This window comes from Larus michahellis, chromosome 1 (genome assembly GCF_964199755.1).
Source record: "Larus michahellis chromosome 1, bLarMic1.1, whole genome shotgun sequence".
Lineage (NCBI taxonomy): Eukaryota > Metazoa > Chordata > Aves > Charadriiformes > Laridae > Larus > Larus michahellis.
In genome coordinates, this window is record NC_133896.1 from 174,667,090 (window position 1) to 174,681,498 (window position 14,409).

Consider the following 14,409-nt stretch of genomic DNA (forward strand, 5'->3'; position numbering starts at 1 on the left):
TGACTTTTCATTCATTTGGGAAGGGCGGGGAGAAAAACCACAATTATGTATCAGAAAAAAAATGTTTAAAGTCAATCACGCAGACACTTCAGGAGCTAAAGGAAATTATACTTCTGTCTGTTCTTGCTGGGTGCGTAACAAGCACACCGAGAAAGGAGAAGGGGCATGGAGATGGAAAGGATATGCTAAATAGAGAAGATAGAGATGATAAATATATCCTTGGAATTATAAAGATAAGGATCTTAGGATGGTGGAAAAGAAAAATATACATAGGACAAAAAAAAAATACACTGGACTCTATTGTTTCTGGGTAGCTGTGCACGTCTGCATGATTAGAAATTTCTTTCTTCCTTATTGAGAGAGATCTATTTCCATAGCAGAGGTTATTCCCCTTCTCTTCAGAAGTCCAGGAAGCAATCGTAATTTCACGAGATGAACTTTCTGTTCAAAGCGAACGATGAAGCAACCACACAGGAGGGAATAATGTGGAGCATTCTGGGAAAACACTCTCAAAAAGGGGAAAAGAGATGAAAAGCTTTCTGATATTAGGATAACACGTTAACAAAAACCACTTCTCCTCACCTGCCGTCATCATTCAAAGGGAGGGAAGCAGACCCCAAAAGAGTCGTGTGTTGAAACCGGGTTAAAAGGTGCTGCAGGATGAGGGCAGTGTCCGTGCTGTAGGTGAGGCAGCAAAGTCAAAGCTTGGAGACAACCTCCTCTCCGTAAGGGGACCGGATGCGTGAGTGATGGATCATTTCTGAAATGCGTTAACAGAGTCACAGGGTACTTGAGTCACATTGAAGATGCCCATCTTCCTGTGGTGTCCACATCAATAAAAGTGGAAGACAAAACTAAAGACATTACGTTCATGCCAGTTGCTCAAATAAAATGGAACTTTCTCTCCCCATCTCCGCCTCCCCAAGCTGTTTTTGCCCCAAACTTCAAAGCCTTATTTGCATTCATACAAAATCTGTTTACAGTCAACTTCACTGCAATACGGGAGCTCCCCCCCGCCCTCCACCCTAAGACACAAAGCAAAGCTGGCCAGGTGTCTCTAAACCACAGAGCCAGCTGCTCCTAACCAAGCTCACAGGAAATAGCAAGGAAAATATGCAGCATTTGACACATCTGGAATAGATTGCAGAGTCTTTGAAAACAGTGTCCCAATTCCCTTCCTCCCGCTGATGAGATTTCAGGCTACCAAACTGCTGCATCAACTACAGAGGATTAGATAACGTGTACATTTTTAACCCTACATATTCTTTCTGTCCAAATGAGAATTTTTCCAAACTAGTCCAGAAAAAAAACCCAACAACAAACACCACAACAAAACCAAGTGTCTGTACGAAGCTTTCTATAAAATGCAGTGGAGCAAACAAAAATAAATCAATCAGAAGCCTGCTACTTAATATGGGAAAATTGATAATAGTACCAGTTGATATTGGTAAACGTAGAAGATGAATCACTATTGCATGCTTTGTTGTATTAACTCATTAAAAGAACTGTCCTTACAGTTTGTTGCCATAAAACATGATGTGAAAAGGAGAAGAGAAGATTGGTTAGTACCTATTTTGCCAAGAAATCTGTCAATAATTCCATGTTGACACAAATATTGCAGTGTGCATTTTTCAATCTGGAGCACAAAACCAACAAAAAGTGTTAAGTCTTAATTAGCAAAACAAAGCAATGTTTTATTATCTGCTTCTTTTTCATATGGACAATGAATGCAAAAGAATACAGAAACAAACAGATAAGTTTAGAAGGAAATCCCAATTCGATATTGAACATAATATTTAATTTTACTCATTCCGTAAAAAGCTAGGAAGTGGAGGTGCCCCTAAAGTTTTAGTCACTTTCAGTATTCTCTGAAAGATTAAGAAAATTAATAATGTGACCAGTTTATATATGTATATTTTAAACATTCATTATAGATACAAACCGGAATACAACACTAGCTTAAAACAACATAATCCTCATTGTTTTTAATGTTAATAATAAAAAGGCAGAATTCTAACATAAAAAGAAAAATTGGAGGAAAGAATCTGTATTTTTTTTTCCTCAAAGGTGCAACCAACAACCAATGTCTTTTTGGAACTGAGATTCCAGTTGTACAAAGGACTGAGAGATGTATTCTTCTGCTTAAGGAGAAGCAATAAATTTCACAAACTTTAAAGGAAACCACACATGCAGGAACAGTAGACAGTACCCCTTAAAGAGATGATATTTATAAGAAAGTAATGTTATACCCTAAATGAATACTAGGAGAGGTGCAACACACATTTTCTACTTTCAGAGCTTTAAAAGTAAGATTTTTTTTTCCTTCATACATTATTTGCAAATTTTTTTTGCATTTAAATTAGTTTATTCTTAGGAAATGGCAAAGTATTTATTCTAAACAAGCATTGTAAGATAGCTATATGATTTTTTTTTTTTTTTTTTTTTTTTGAGAAGCCCTCAGGGTGGATGTCGTATTCATATAGAACTCAAGATTTCTTAAACAGGGCCAGTGTTACAACCCAGGGAATACATTTGCAATACTCCGTTTCAGGAACAAAGGTGCACCTACGAGGATCCAACTGCATAACCAAGGACTAAGGACGTAAGGCTGTCCTTCCCTGCTAACATGAACAAACTCTGTCTTTTAATAAGATCATGCGTATGAATAACAAACTTTCAGGCTCAAGCCCAAACCAGTTAATAATAATTCATGTGAGGAAAGTTAGGATGAGACACAATTCAATGCCTTTACCTCCAAAATTACATCTAATGGTAACTATACCCTTAATGGCCAATTAACAAAAAATAAGTATGTAGCTCTAAGATTAAACAAAATTTAGAGAATATGCTGTTACAAAATATATTTTGACATATTTCCTAAGAAGCAATTCAAACAGTCATTTATGCAGAGTTATTTACAGGGGACTCAAAGTGGAGTATCAGATTTAAGCAAACCAGTACATTGGTTTGAATTCGATAAAATAATGGCAAATAGAAGGCTGTGACAACAAGGAACCTTGGGATTTAGTAAACTTAAAAATGTTCTACACAATCATTAGATGAATCTAAATTATATAAAAAAACCCCCAACTGTCTGAACTGGTTAATCTGAATCATTTAATGCATTTCACTGTACTCAAAGTTCAGATCAACAACTCAGTGGTACATACATGCTGTGAAACAAGTTACCACTTAAATCTTTCCGATACAACAAGCACAGATTAACCGAGTCTGACTGTACCAAATCTATAGTAACAGGTGGGTTTGTTCTTACTTCAATGCTATCTTTCTAATAAGCACATATACAAATGTGCTAAAACAAAAGACAGCAATTATAAATATTTACTAGGATGACCAGAACTGGTATTTGAGAATAAACCATCCTGCCATTTGTTTTTGAAGCCGCATCTTCACTAATTCGTTTTCTGGTTTTAGTAGTCTTCTATCCTACGAACTTGAAGGGTTACAGATCATCTGGAAGTTTCACACTGGTACAGGAAAGGAATGTCTGTTCGACGCAGTCTGGAGATAAAGAAAGAGTTGTACTTCAGTTCATCGCAGTGATTCACTAGAAGTAGCATTGCTAATGGATGTTAAACCTAGAAGCAGCAAAGAAGCAGCCTTTTTCCCCCTCCATGTCAGGATGGGAGAAAAAAAAAAAAAGGCAAAAACTTACTGTTATATTTTGTCATCATTTCAAAAGTGCACCTGAGAATATTTTATAACTGTAGCGGTAATATTTTTATTCATGAAAACTAATAGTTACTGTAGAGTAACTGTACCTGTCTGTGCAAGAACAAGGACATTTAAGTGTGATAGCAATTAATTTGAGCTTCTTGTTTTAATAATTAAGATGCTTCAAAAAAAAAAATTATTTATGTGTCCAGCTCTCTAAAGACTCCACAGACCTTACCAGCCCACACATCTCTGTGATGCTTACAGGTAAAGGTGAAATTCAAAGCCACTGAACTCAGACAGGACAACTCATTAACTTCAGTTAATTCTGAATTAAATAGTGTTTTGTCCTAAAGCAGAATTTTAACTGCAGGAGAGCAAACAATCCTAGACAACATTATCCTACACTCTCATTATTCTCTTCAAGCTACAGTTTTCAAACACCAGTTAGTCCTAACAACTATTTTTGAAACAGCATTTTGAAACTTCATTGTACTGAAAGCTAACTGGATATTTTCAGTCTCATCTCCACAAATTTCAGTATTCTGAAGAGGCTACCACATTACTAAGAAAAGGAGCAATATGTAAATACTGTAAAAAGGAAATGCTGCCATGTAGATGCCAATTTAGGTTGGTTACTAAAAGGCAATATATGCTTTAGTCATTTAACTTACCACATAATTTTGACAAAATGTCGCATTAAAAAGAAATATTATGTTACAGTTATGTTAACAGATTTCTTCCATGATCAAGAACTACACAGTATAGCATAGATATTTATCAATACCTGCTTTTAAACGTATATCACTATCTTATATAAAAGGACCTGTTTTTTTTTTTCCTAGGCAAATGCTGTCTCAGGTGTTTTTTTTTTTCAGGCTTCAATAATGTGTTGCTGGTTACCTCATATTGAGTCTGTCACCAACCTTGGAGAAAAGTTACAAAAACCTGCTTTATTACAGCAAACGTAGCTTCTGGGTTAAGTCAAAATACAGTATTTAAGCATTTTAAGTAAACTGCAGAATAATGAAAATGCTGCAGTACTTATTTCTAGGCTTAAATTTACCTTGTCATGCAGTTTAGTGAAGTCCAATAGACCCACCTAATGGATAAAAAGTATTAAAAAAATATAAATGGATATGTGCCAGACTGATTAGTCAGCTACCTGAAGGATATATAAAGCACATTGTTGCATACACCATAATCATACTTGTACATGACTGCCTTAATCCAGTCGTGTAAAGAGAGACAATACTCATCTATTGTTTGCGTGTTCAGACCCATGTCAATCAGATGTAATATGCAGGCAGATTAGTGCTTCCTAACTTGCTGACAACAGGTTGACGGCTAAAGCCAGTTTTCCAACACAAAGGACAGTATCCCGACAGGCAGCAGATACTGTTTCTTGCTTAGGAAAAACAACAGGTTCCTCCTTTTTGTTACTGAACGTTAGTTCCAGGGAGGACTGGAGGCAACAAGGATGCATTATTTACTTTCAAATTTTATGACTTCAAGAGACTTCAGATATTTCCAAGTCCACACAGAATATATACAACATTCATGTTCAACAACCATGTGACTTCTGCTTTGTGACAAAAGTTTGATAATTTATTTTTAATGTAAGTATTTCTTTCTTCTCAGTTTTCCTGGGAGAGATAATCTTATCAGTAAGAATTCTTACCTTCAGTACAAGAAAAAAAATCTTGTTCTGTGAGCAGCTGCCATGCTTTCAGACATATTTCTGACTTTAAGATAATTAACAAAGCCTCGAAAGAACAGGAGGAGTCCTGAAAGTGTAGAAAACGCACAAAATGAAGTACAGCAACCTAAGTACACGCTACCTCACATTACTATTCTTAAAATATTTTTTTTTAAATCTAGATTATACTATGGAAAACGAGGTCTTTATGCATCATTCACAAACTCGGCATGCAAGTCTTCTGTCTTTATCTTGTGATATGAAAGACCTTAAAAAGATGAAAAAAAAAAGAAAAGAATACACGTTGCACATTCTTTTCAAGTAGAATTCTTAAAATAAGTTACTAGTGTGTTAGAAGACTATCCGAACCAGAAAACGCACCTTTAGAAATGCGTAAAATAAATGTATTGTAAATAAAAAGTGTGGGGGAAGGGGGATAAACAACCCCAAACCGGATAGACAGTACAGAGTGCTCTAATGAAAAGCCATTAACAAATTCTAGAAGATTATGGCTTGAGATTTAACCATTCATGAACATGCACCTGTCCAAGAGGAGGAAGAACAGCAGTCGATTCAAAGAAAATTACTCAATGTGTGTTATGATTACATTTTCTCTGTCAATGCCACATTTCAAACTATTTAAAAATATTTAAATTTAACTGCATTTGAAAGAATATTCCCGCTCTGATAAGAGGAAATAGAGATACAGAAAAGTCACAGAGAAGTTACAGTTACAACAATGGAAATCATTAACATGATGTTGTCAACATCATCATTTTATCAATTCAGAGGTTCACTGGACATCTGAATAAACCAACCCAGAAATACACATTGTTGCATAGTGGACGCAGCTCTTCGGTCCATTTTCCTCCACAAAGTAAACTTCAACAGATTAATCCATTCATCCGCTGGATCGGGGAGAATCCAGCACAGACAAAACAATCTGCCCAAAGAGTTGGGGGGAATCCCCAACATCCTAATAAACAATTTCTATGGTTCAATTGGTATTTTGCTATGTGATGCACTTTTTCTTCCTCCTCTCCAGGTTGAGACTCTGACTCTTCTTTTTTTTTTTTTTTTCCTATGCTCATTTCTTCCCTAAATGTTTTTTACTTGTAAGCTTTTATTTATTTTCTTTTTGCTTTTTTAAAACCAAAGCCTCATTAGGACACACACACAAAAAAAAAAAACACCAACAAACCCAGACACAGAGAATGCGCTGCTAACCACTGGAACTTTGACCTAAGCCAGACGCATTTCTGTGATTAAGGTGAATTCTGCACGGAGAAGAAAGCACTGAGATCTGGATCAAAAGTCTACTACAAAAGCTGCTACCCAGACGTTACGAGAGATAGTCCCACGTTCCACCGAAAAGCAGCTGAAACAGCAAAAGGTGGGCAGGCAGCTCTCAAGGTGCCCGAAAGCATGCTTCCTGCATTACACATGTTGGAAAAGCAGCCCAAGTTCAACCCATATTTTATATTTCTCCGTTTAGGGAAGAAAAAAAACCAAACCAAAACACTTTCCATTGTGTTCCTCAAAAAAAAAAACATTGGCTAACATTTAAATTTAAAAGTTAGAATTGTCTCTCTCTCCAATTTGTTCACTGTACATGACAGCTCCTTGGAAGTAGACCACTTCACTTTTCGGTGAAGCCATGAGCAGATTTTTCCAGATGTTGAAAGAAGGGAAGGAAGCAGAAAGAGATAGGAGAACACCAGAAGAGAGGAGAAGATGGCAATAGGTGGGCTCAAGTATGTCAAAGGACTATGCAAAAGATCATTCATTCACTTCTGAAGAGACGCAGGACATGCTACTTCACGTGCTCTAATGAGAAAGTTATCCGAAACAATGAAATACAGATCTGGTTGGCAGAGTTCCCATGACTTGATAATACTCCTCCATGTCCTGCTAAGTAGCTCTGTTGGGTTAAATCCTTCTTTGGTGTTCTAGCAATCTCGATACATCCGCTTTATCGGTTTAAAAACACTGTTGGTGTATTTCATGTAAAACATTCTTATGACAAGGGGACGTTGGCTGCTGGATGCATACTGCCTGCCTCACGGTGCCTTTTATTCCAAGGCATATTAAAAACTTCATGAGTTAAAGTGGAAAAAAAAAACAAAAACCTTCAAACAGTTAAGGCTGAATATAAGGCTTTCCTAAATCTAAGTGAACTGACTTCTGACTAAGTGCTGCAAAAGACTAGTAAAAAGAACTACAAATGCATAGCTTTTTCCACAGAGTGGGGGAAAATGGTAGGGGAAAAACACACTATTGTCATCCAAGTGAAAAAAGTGTCAAACCTCAATCCCAGGCACCACAAGGGTTTGTTTTAATTAAAGATTTATCTGGAGATGTTTGTACCTGTAACGAGGCATTTCACTTCCTACTTTAATACAATCACCTCAAACAGAATATGAAAGCATTCAAGGGACTGATGCTGTGATGTGTTAAAACGTTTGCAGTTTCTATATATCTCGAGCAACCAAGTGCACAACAGTAGAGCAAGCTGAGTATAAAGAAGTCTGATGAACGCCTTCGAACTTTACTGAAAGGCAGATAGAGAAAGTTTTAGGTAACGTAATTGAAGATTTCTGGCATTTCTTGTGAGACAAATAGCGAGTCACAAAGAGTCAGGAATTCAGTGTCTTTTTTTTTTTTTAATTTCTCAACATTTCATTCTAACATTTGCTGTTAGCCATTTGAGTCAATTGACTCAAAGGGAAGAGTGCCACCTACTGAACCAGCAACAGTTTACTGTGTTTCCAGAGCTAGAAAGTAAAACAGCAGCATTCGCTTCTGCAAAAGAAAATAATTCCAGATTCCATATGCAAAATACAAAATCCACATCAGGAAAAAAGGTATAGTGATTGGGTTTTGGTATATCCTAATTAAAAACAGAGAGAAGAGCAGAATTTGATGCGTGTAAGACTTTGAACGTGGGCAGACAGACCTCTTAAGAGAAAGCTGACATCATGGGAGCACTGTGATCAGAAAGCATGAAGCCATTCTGTTCTCCGACTGAGAAACTACTGATGCAGTATGCATTTCAAAGGGCTAGAAAAGGCCATTTCGTGACCTATGTACGAGACAGCAGACTACACCTTCCTAGGATCAGTCACATTTCTTAAAGTTTAATACCCAACATACAGGTTTATACATGTAAGTACTAGACATCACTCGCTTTTCAATAGGTTTTCTACATAAAGCCAAATTTTCATTACACAGTTCTGCACCCCTACGTGAGTAGAAGCAGCTTAAACAGCACAAATTACAAGTCTCAGCTATGTACATAATTACATATGTAGAATAAAATTTTTTGAGCTGAAGGTTATTTGAATAGTTCGCAGTTCACACAGTAACACCACTATGGTAACCAACAACCTTGTGAATACTACAGAAATAAAAACAACGTACAAAACTATCAGCAGCTAAAGAAAAACACACAGCTAAACATGTTGCAGAACTCTTACTTACAATGACATGATTCATCTTTAAGTACTTCCACATTAAAACAGAAATGGTTTCAATTGCCACTTACCAAGTACAAGAAATATCCACCAAAGCCAGTACTGTCCATTGAAATATCCAGTAAAATAATCTGAAAACTGAAATCCATACACAAGGCTTAGCTGCAGTAAGACAGATAACTAAGGCACATTTAATGCACTATGCAAATACAGAAAGCACAGAGGAAACAGCAAATTTAAATAAAAGTAATATATTCAACTAAAATGCAAAATTGGTATTTATTTGTGCAGCAATTTAATATACAAGTAACACTCCCAGTGTCAGTTGGTCTGTGGCAGTTATTTTAGAACCCCTAAAAAATTAAAAAGAGTGTGTGTGTGTATATATTAAAAAAACCCGCTTGTATTACTTGCCCGGATCATCTGACATTTTCTGTTACAACGAATCACCACTTGCCGATTTTCCTTTTTTCCCTCCGATGCCTGCCATCCCAAACACATTACAGCAGCCTGCTGCTTTAGATATTAACACCAAAAGCCACATTAGTTTAATCTTATCAGACAGGGATGTTCTGCTGACCCCTCAAAAGAAGAGCTTTTGACCTTCTGTATACCCCCTACTGTTAATCGCTGCCAAGAATACCAGCCCCATAAAGACCCCCAACTCATTAAAGTCTTTTCATTTTCAAACCAGCATTCAGTTCCCAGCAGTGAGCTGAACGCAACTAAATGAACCTTGAAGTGGCATTTCAACTGTTCCTGTTAGTGACCACGGTAGACAGTTTTGTCCTCCCTGTGATGTGGGAGGCAGCTGGAGGGCAGGGTGCGATGGTATTGGAGACAGGTATCTGTGCCTTTACCAGACTCCAGACTGCATGCTTCACTGATAAAAAGGCTAATCAAACGTCTCCAAAACTCACATAAGAAGTCGGAATGGGGAGACGTGTGAAAAGTTGCCAGAAAGAATAAAATAACCTATTTAGAAGCTCTGCACACTTTTCATACACTTCCCATCCTACTAGCATTGAGTATGTTTACTGCACCCTGCCACAGCGCGTCCCATTTGCCATTTTGGGGACACTTCAGTACTATCAACCAAGAAATCACGTAATTCAGTTTACACACACACAAAAAAAAGAGAAGGGGAAAAAAAATAAAGATAAGATACTGGGCCACATACACAACCCGATAAAAATCTAAGACATCTAAATAACTTTAGATATAGTTGCTCGTTTTTTCTTCAAGTAACTGTGCACCAACATCCACATGTTTTCTCCAGAATAACGCCAGATCATGTGAATTCTTTAAAGGTTTAAACTGTACTGTATTAATTTTCATGGGTCATCCAAGAAAAAAAAATTATATATCAAGAAACAGAATTGCTAAACTGAACTAAAGAATTGGCAGTTACATTATGGCTATATAAATACTAGCATTTCTATGATTCGGCAGAGTAAGCATTTCATATTTTGACACTTCATTAAAATAACAGATGAATACTCAATTCCCAGGAAGTTGACAATATTATTAATCCCATCTGACTCGCAAGTCAGTATTTTCAATTCTTTAAACATACATACCAATATGCTTTTTTTAAAGTTACAATTTCATTTAATTGGAAAGAAGATTTACTAAAAGCAGCAATCAAATGCTGGCCTATGTGCATTACTCTCACACTTGCTTTAGGTAGAAGCAGCCATGGCTGCACAATTTCCCCAACAACAAAATTGTGCTTCTGTTCTTTCCAGTAAAAACTGATACCAAGAGAGCATATGGGATCTCGGACAGTTTAGACACTATAAAGTTCTATACTACTGACCCTGGGTGAGAAAGGGCAGCACAAGCCTTCAGAGGAGCTTGAAACAAAGGCACAGAACAATCTTGTGCACACACGCGTGCTTGTGTGTCACCATTAAAACAAAATTGTCAACATACACCTTATGAGTTTTCCACTATTGTCTCTAGAAAGGGAGACAACACAAGAAGATGATAATCTTCACCATGAAAAAACTCCACCCGTGAGGTCTTGGAATTGGTCAGCTCTAGTATTTTAGAATTAGTAACAGATTATATACCAGAATTCAAATATAGTCTAGAACACAGTAATTCTTCAAGGAAGTTTAGCATATATAAGTTTTTGTGTTCGTTATGAGCACATTTTCAAGCAGACAGGAATAATAAAACTCTCACAATGAGCAAGCTCTGCCCTCTGTTTAGTATGCCTCAAGGGAAGCTGAAAATATCCCCAATGAATGCATAGTTGAAAAATTCATGTCTTCTTGCTCCCTTAAGTTAAATTCCATCCCAAACCCTGATTCATTCCAATTTAGTTCATTCCAACTAAATGCACCAGAATCACATCTGGTCCACTAGCATTGCCCTGCCCTGGGGAAGGAAAAAAGAACACAAAAAACAAAAAACAACAACCAAAAAAAACCCCACAAACCAAAACCCAAAACAAACAAAAAAACCAAACCCACCCAAAAAAACATCACACTCGGCTCTAAGAAGGATGCAGGACATGTCCAGGAATGACCATGCAACCTCTTCTCTCTGCAGTCCTTGTACTATGTATCATGCTAAGACCCAATCAAGTTACTAGCACACACAGAGAAAAACAAACTAAATAAATAATTCAGAGTTGGCAGGGCATAAAAGATAACTAAGTTATCCAAGATCTCTTTCTTCATTAGGCAGGATGAGATTTTAAACGTTGTGTCTCACAGACACGTAGAATTCAAGTTCAGAAAGAATCATTACATTTCATCCAGCATCCACTTCGCTAAATAACGTCCATTCGGCTAACATACTTTTCTGAAAAGTATCTAGTCTTGCTGTGGAAGTGTCAAGAAATTGAGCATCTAAGATGGTAAAAATCTGCCTAACTTCATATTCAATTTTGATTTGAATCAGTATGTATCTTACAAGGAATAAAAGAATCAGATACAAGGAAGAAATGTTTTCTGACACACACCCCCACCCTGATAGGCTGAGCCATTTTTAAATCTTTCATAGAGGACACTGTAATACCAGTGACGTTTTAGGTACTTGCTCCACTTCTTCTGTATGTTTTTAAATATTTGTGCAAAGAATGAGTCATTCTGCATGTATTTTAGTGGAAAGATGAACATAAAATGCTATGTCAGATAAAAATAGGTTAACCTTCATCATTAGTAAGCACATATGAATATATAGCAAGTAAATGATCTACTAAAGTGGAAGTTAAAGAAAATTCTAGACACTGGAATTTAATACACTGATTTTTACTTCCATTGTTATATATCCTCGAATAAATTGTTATGGTTTGGTTCTACGAACAGAGTGTGACTCAAGAAACATACCCGTACAATGAGAATCCATTTGATCAGGGACAGACCAAATCCACAGATTGCACCATACCTTCCAGCTATGGTATTTGTTATACAGAAGGATAAACAAAATCCAATCCAGTTGAAAATAAACGCCACTATAAAATAAAAGAGACAGTAGCTTCTGTTAATCTGTATAGCTAAGCAAACAGACTTAACACTAATTTCACTTTAAAACTAATAAGGACATGCTTACACAGTCAGTAATTCCCTTCCGGTAATTCCGGTTTTCAGAGATTGACTTTGAACCCAGACATTCCCCATGGTATAGTCACTTAATAACAAAGCAAATGGTAAACAGGCTGCAACCTACTACTTTAAACAAGAGAAAATTCCAACATAAAAGAAAGCATTACATTGCTACAGAAATCTAACCAGATGATACTAGATATAAAGGGTAAATGCAAACAAAGGACTGTAACATACAAGACTCGGATAAAAACAAAGAAAAAAAAAACAAACACCTTGCTATACTTTCATAACCAAAAATATAGTTATATGCACACATACGTGCATGTATCAAGGCTGCATATTCAGCTTTATCCACTTTGGATCGAACAGAATAAAAGTATCCGCTCTTGCTCTGTAAACATAGTATAGAAATGAAGATAAGTTGAGAAGCTGGTGTTTCATTGACTACTGTCTTCTCTTTTAGATCTATATTCAAGCACGAGATATAAGAAGCCTTGGAAGTTTTACATAAAAGCTTAAGAAATCAAGAAACATAACTACCACTGTTACTTCAATTAACGCTTTTACACAACTCCCAGTAGTTTTACAATTCACTTGGCAATCAACAACATCATCTGTATGGACATCAGTTTGCATGCATTAGGTCAAAATGTGGGAATTCCCAATTAGGTGTTGTCCCAGCTTTGGGAGTAAGTGAGGGCAACTAAAAAGAAAACCACCCAACAGAAGACCTGGGGGAGCTGACAGAAGACAACAATTCAGGAGTTCTAGAGAGGACAAGATGGTGGAAAATTGAAAATATTTGGGAAGCCCACAATAAACACAAAAACCACTGAAGAGGCTGGAAGGAACGGAAGGGGGCAGAGGGGAACAAAATGCCTGCACACAAATCCTTAATGTTTTAAATCCCCAAACTTAGTGAGAAAACAAAACTCACACAAAATTCAGACATTAGAGCACCACAGGAAAAAAAAGTCTGTCTTTTCAGTAAAAGTTTGAGCAATTACAGCACAGCATTAGGAACAAAGAATCGGTCAATAGTTTTCTTAAATAAAAGTTAATTTGGGAGGATTGTCTATCTATCTGCATCAAATTTATTCCATTCGTGAACGGGGATGCGTTTTTGCTCCTTCCTGAAGGGCTCACCTGAAGTCTGACAATGATCACGAGAGGCATTTGCTATCAACTTCAACAGACAATTATTTTTATTTTTTTTTTTTTCCTACTCAGTGATGAATGCTCAAAAAATTCCCTAGGCAATCTATTTCTACTGCTTCATTACCCTTGTCGGTAAATTTTTCTTAACACCCAACTGGAAGCTTCCTCATTCCAATTACTCTGTATTACACCCAACATGTATGGAGAAACCATGTAAGTCAATTTTTTTCTGCATAAAGGAAGGAGTTAGGCGATTGTGTATGAAGGTCAGCCAGGCTCCTGATAATCAGAAGGAAACAAGCGGAAACAAGCACTCCCAAAACAGTTCCTTTCTCCCCTTCCAACATTAGCAACTTCAGTCAAATGACTTCCTCTCAGCTTCTCTTGCATGACTAAGGGAAACCTGCATAGCACTTGTGATGTGGACATACAGAAGTCAGGTTTGCTAAATTCACACAGAAAATTTAGACATGCTTACCACTCCTCGGGAAGCAGGCAACCGGAGGCTGTGCTCACCCTGAGCATGTGCAACAACTCTGCCTTCCAACTTGTGCCCCCTTGAAACCCCCTAAGCATATATCTGACCTTGTGTGCAGTTTATTAGCTGTTTAAAGCATCTAATAGCTTGGAAACCTGTATGAACCTCAGTTTACAAAATTCTGGTATGGTTATTATCTGTTCCAATGTAGCACCTGGGACAATATGGACATTTACATTTCTCCACACCGTGACAGTTTATTGGTGTGAGTTACACGCAGTATTGACATTGCCCAGGTGTGTTCAAAAAGAACAAATCAGATCTCGATATGAGAACCTAAACTTTGGCTGTATGATCAAACACTTT

General features: G+C 36.9%; 1 protein-coding gene across 5 annotated transcripts in view; it reads right to left on the bottom strand.

Moving 5' to 3' along the window:
• Positions 1-1,667: 1,667 nt before the first annotated feature.
• The window catches only part of NDFIP2 (Nedd4 family interacting protein 2), a 44,756-nt gene continuing 32,014 nt past the window's right edge, over positions 1,668-14,409 (bottom strand). For 3 of the 5 annotated variants that reach the window (XM_074563327.1, XM_074563308.1, XM_074563347.1), the window contains 4 exons: positions 12,189-12,313; positions 8,919-8,985; positions 5,357-5,462; positions 1,668-3,522 (listed from right to left, as the gene is read on the bottom strand). In XM_074563327.1, coding sequence (XP_074419428.1) covers positions 5,359-5,462; positions 8,919-8,985; positions 12,189-12,313 — 296 coding nt within the window. In that variant the 3' untranslated portion in view covers positions 1,668-3,522; positions 5,357-5,358. Of the gene's footprint in view, positions 3,523-4,741; positions 4,778-5,356; positions 5,463-8,918; positions 8,986-12,188; positions 12,314-14,409 lie in introns of all 5 variants that reach the window. The other 2 variants (XM_074563337.1, XM_074563318.1) reach the window with 2 other exon arrangements.